Genomic DNA, 3,610 nt, shown 5'->3' with positions numbered 1-3,610 from the left:
GCACTGCATTACAGGACAACGAGATATATATGGTCGCGCACACTATCCTCGGTGGCTCAGCCGCCCCATATAGCAGATAATGGGGCCGCGCGGGCACATTTTTAGCAGCGGTGACAGCATGAGCAGCCTCCCTCGCACTCAGGATTTCCACAGCAAGCTGTTTCCTGCCTGGAGATGGGCCTGTGTGGGGGAGGTGCATGATGTAAGGAGCGGCGGGCGCGCAGGCCCCTCCCCCGCCGCCGCTGCTCACTGGACCGCCGCGCTGAGGCGAGGGGCGGAGCCGAGCGGGGGCAGCCGGTGTTACTCGCGGTCATTGCAGCCTGCTTCTCTGCAGCAAGGGGCTGGCGCTGAGGGAGGGGGCCGCCACACCGTCTCCTGAATGCTGCATATATATACTCCACCTGACTGGAAGCGGTTGAGCCGACCGGTCTTGTACTAAAAGAGCTGCTTCCGAAAGGGCCTGGTTGCAATATCCGGGGACACCTCCCTCGTCCATCCCGCCGGTACACGCTGCCTCTTCCGGGCCGGTGAAACTGCATTGCTGGCAGAGAACGAGCCGTAGTCGCCGGATGACTGTGGCTTGCTGCTGCTGGGGAAGTGCAGCACCCCGGCCTCGCGCAGAGAGCGCCCTGGGAAGCTAGCTGTCCATTCCCGCGAGAGCATACGGCAGGCAACGGAGCAACCCAACGAGGCATCCTGGGAGGCGACTGGTCGTTCCCGGGCGTCAAGGCGCTGCATTGGCCGCAGGACCGGCGTGCCGTCTTCCCGCACAAAAGCAAGTAAAAGAGCCGACTGGCCATCACGGAAGCAGCAAACCTCTGCCTGCAACCCCCCAGACACACAAAGGCTTCGAGGAGCAGCGCCGGCACGCTGCAGGGCCTGACACGGGGTTGCACCGAAGCCCACCGCAAACATGATGCAAATTTCGGACTCGTACAACCAGAAGCACTCCCTGTTCAACGCCATGAACCGCTTCATCGGCGCCGTGAATAACATGGACCAGACGGTGATGGTGCCCAGCCTGCTGCGGGACGTGCCCCTGGACAGCGAGGAGGAGGAGGACGACGACAAGGGCACCCTGCAGCATCACCACCACCCGCCCGCCACCTACTTCACCGCCCCGCGCCGGGACATGCACAGCTACTACGCGCTGCTCAAGTCCATCCGCAACGACATCGAGTGGGGCGTGCTGCAGGGCGAGGAGCGCCACAAGAAGGACAAGCTGCCCGCGGTGGAGGGCGGCGGGCGGCCCGAGGAGCAGCCGGAGGCCGAGCAGGAGGAGGACCTCCAGCAGCAGTTCCACTACCACCTCTGCGGCCTGCACTCCGTGCTGGGCAAGCTCACGCGCAAGGCTCACCTCCTCACCAACCGCTACAAGGAGGAGATCGGGGGCTTCGCCAGCTGGGCACACTGAGGTCCCATCCCCGCCCCAACAAAGACTTGGAAACCTGCCCCCCCAAACTGTTTAGTTTATTTTTTGTTATAAATATATATTTTGGGGACGATGCTCTTTTGTACTGATTTTTTTTTTTTTTGTATTTCCGTTGGGGTGGATGGCAGAGTGAATGGGGATTTGGAGAAGGGACGCTACTCTTAAGAAAGGTGGCATTTAGTAACTCGTTGTGCTGACTTGCAGAAATGTATTCCTGTCGACTGTTTTAGGCATAAAAATGACCAGCACTGGCATTGTTTGAGGCACTGATTTAACTACGTTTAAACGGGTATACATTAACCTTTTTGACCCAAACCTGTGAGGATATATAGCCCTGAAAACGTACACATAGTATCCCTCCTTAAGGCGGTCAGACTGGTCTTTTGGTAATTGTTGGCAACTTGGACGTATGTATCTATTTAAAGGGCTGCACCCTCAAGTCGCGCGCATCTTCCTCGAGGTAACCTTTCTCTTGCGAATTTAATCAAGTCTCACACACCCGTGATCATAATTGGCTGCATTAAAAAGATAATTAATTGGTGGTCCACATGATTCGTCTGCCTTAAATTTGAAGCCAATTGGTCTCGATAGATCGTATTCTAACCGGTGTAGTTTGATGGACAGACTTTCTGCTGCAATAAGGTTCTCTTAATGCGTGTGGATGGGGAGGTCTCTAGAACATGCACCAAAAAAGGCATTCTAAATTGGAAGTTTCATGGGGGAGGGCGTGCCTTGCGCAGAGCCGCCAGTTGTGATCTCTGGGAGGTACAGTGTTAAATGTAGCCAGGGCAGGGTTGGGCGTGGTGGCAGCAGCAATGCGAGTGAATATTGCATCACTTTTCATTTTTTTGCACTAGTTTTGTAACAAATCCTATGGGCACAGAACTCTGGTCACTCACCCCACTTGCATGCCGAAGCCGCGATTTATTTTGTGGCTGAAGGGCGCACAGAGATGTATTTTTAATCGGTACCAGATTTTTTTGTAAAATGGGAAAAACAAACTTTTGTATATAAGTATGTGCTGATACGTTTTCTCTCATCGAGAATGTAAATGCGGCGTGGACTCAGGCGTGGGAGGCTGTATTGAAGCCAGTGACCATACTGATGTTTCTTCCAGTAAATATTTGAATGTATTCCCCTTTAAGGGACCATCCGAGAGTTCTACTGGATTTGCTCTGGAAAAATGACGATGGCCCTGTCTGTAAACGCACATTTGAAAATGTGTCTTTTTTGTTGTTGTTGAATAAATAAACCTTTTCTTAATATCATTGTAATGCATATTTTGTGAAAATGGGGTGTATTAAATGTATGTTAGCATGCGTGTTGCCGTTGGGTACATTTTTCCTCCAGTATACAAAGATAAAACAGAGTGGGTCAGTCTTAATCGCGTTTGTGCAAGATTACAATGAAATACACATCTTCTTAAGAAAAGCAGAGCCGAATGTTTTAATTTTAAAACGGTAGATTGCAACGCAGCAAGTGCACGCCCTAAGCGGCGGCATGAATGCATTATGGCCGTGAAGATTACCGTAAATTGTTCAATGAGTCAAGTGGCCTTAGCGTGACTCATCAAAGTGTATGATAAAGCAGCTCAGTGGGTTAATGTGTGTGCTGTCTGAAGTACAGGCTCAGAATCCGTGTAGTGTAAGGAAGCAGGGTTCTTTGGGCTGCAAAGTATGCGAGTAGCCAGGCTGGTGAAGATTCCAATCCTAGAAAGGATGTTCATGTGGCTAATGCAACTGTTGTGCACATATCGACATCTCCCTCTATTCTCTGGTTTCCCACATCAAAACAATGCGTGCTGCGAAGATCCCTGTAATGTGGTGGTTTACGTCCTTGCAAATCAGCTCAGTGAATCAATGCTCCTGTTGCAGAGAATATATGTTTATGGGTGGGTCACAAAAGCCAGTGCCCGAAAATAGTGGAGCAGGGGGTGTCTGCTGTGACAGTGTTCACTCAATTTGCATATCGGGGATTCGCTCACTTTTATCATTTTATGGGCAATAGAATGAACGTTTATCAGTTGGGTAAGAGTGACCGTGGTTAACAGCGCAACTATAAAGTGGCTTACTTGGCTAGACATATGATATCAGTCATGGGTAAAGCAATAATTAACCTACATGCAATGCTGCAAACTGGATTGTCTCTATTCAAAAAGTCATTTAGTGTCATGGATTC

The 3,610-nt window shown here is 51.0% G+C and overlaps 1 protein-coding gene across 1 annotated transcript; it reads left to right on the top strand.

Annotated features, from left to right (window-relative positions):
* The first annotated feature begins 307 nt into the window (after positions 1–307).
* MID1IP1 (MID1 interacting protein 1) lies at positions 308–2,695 on the top strand. The gene has a single exon (XM_086934142.1). The coding sequence runs from the start codon at positions 914–916 to the stop codon at positions 1,412–1,414; it is 501 nt and encodes a 166-aa protein (XP_086790268.1). The 5' UTR covers positions 308–913; the 3' UTR covers positions 1,415–2,695.
* Positions 2,696–3,610: the final 915 nt, after the last annotated feature.

Source organism: Lissotriton vulgaris, chromosome 8 (assembly GCF_964263255.1).
Source record: "Lissotriton vulgaris chromosome 8, aLisVul1.2, whole genome shotgun sequence".
NCBI classification, from domain to species: domain Eukaryota; kingdom Metazoa; phylum Chordata; class Amphibia; order Caudata; family Salamandridae; genus Lissotriton; species Lissotriton vulgaris.
The sequence above is the reverse complement of the archived record's forward strand: the minus strand, read 5'-3'. Positions and strand labels throughout refer to the sequence as shown.

What these genes read in the sequence shown, in the direction of transcription:
- MID1IP1 (XM_086934142.1), top strand. Translation starts at nt 914, where the DNA reads ATGATGCAAATTTCGGACTCGTACAACCAGAAGCACTCCCTGTTCAAC.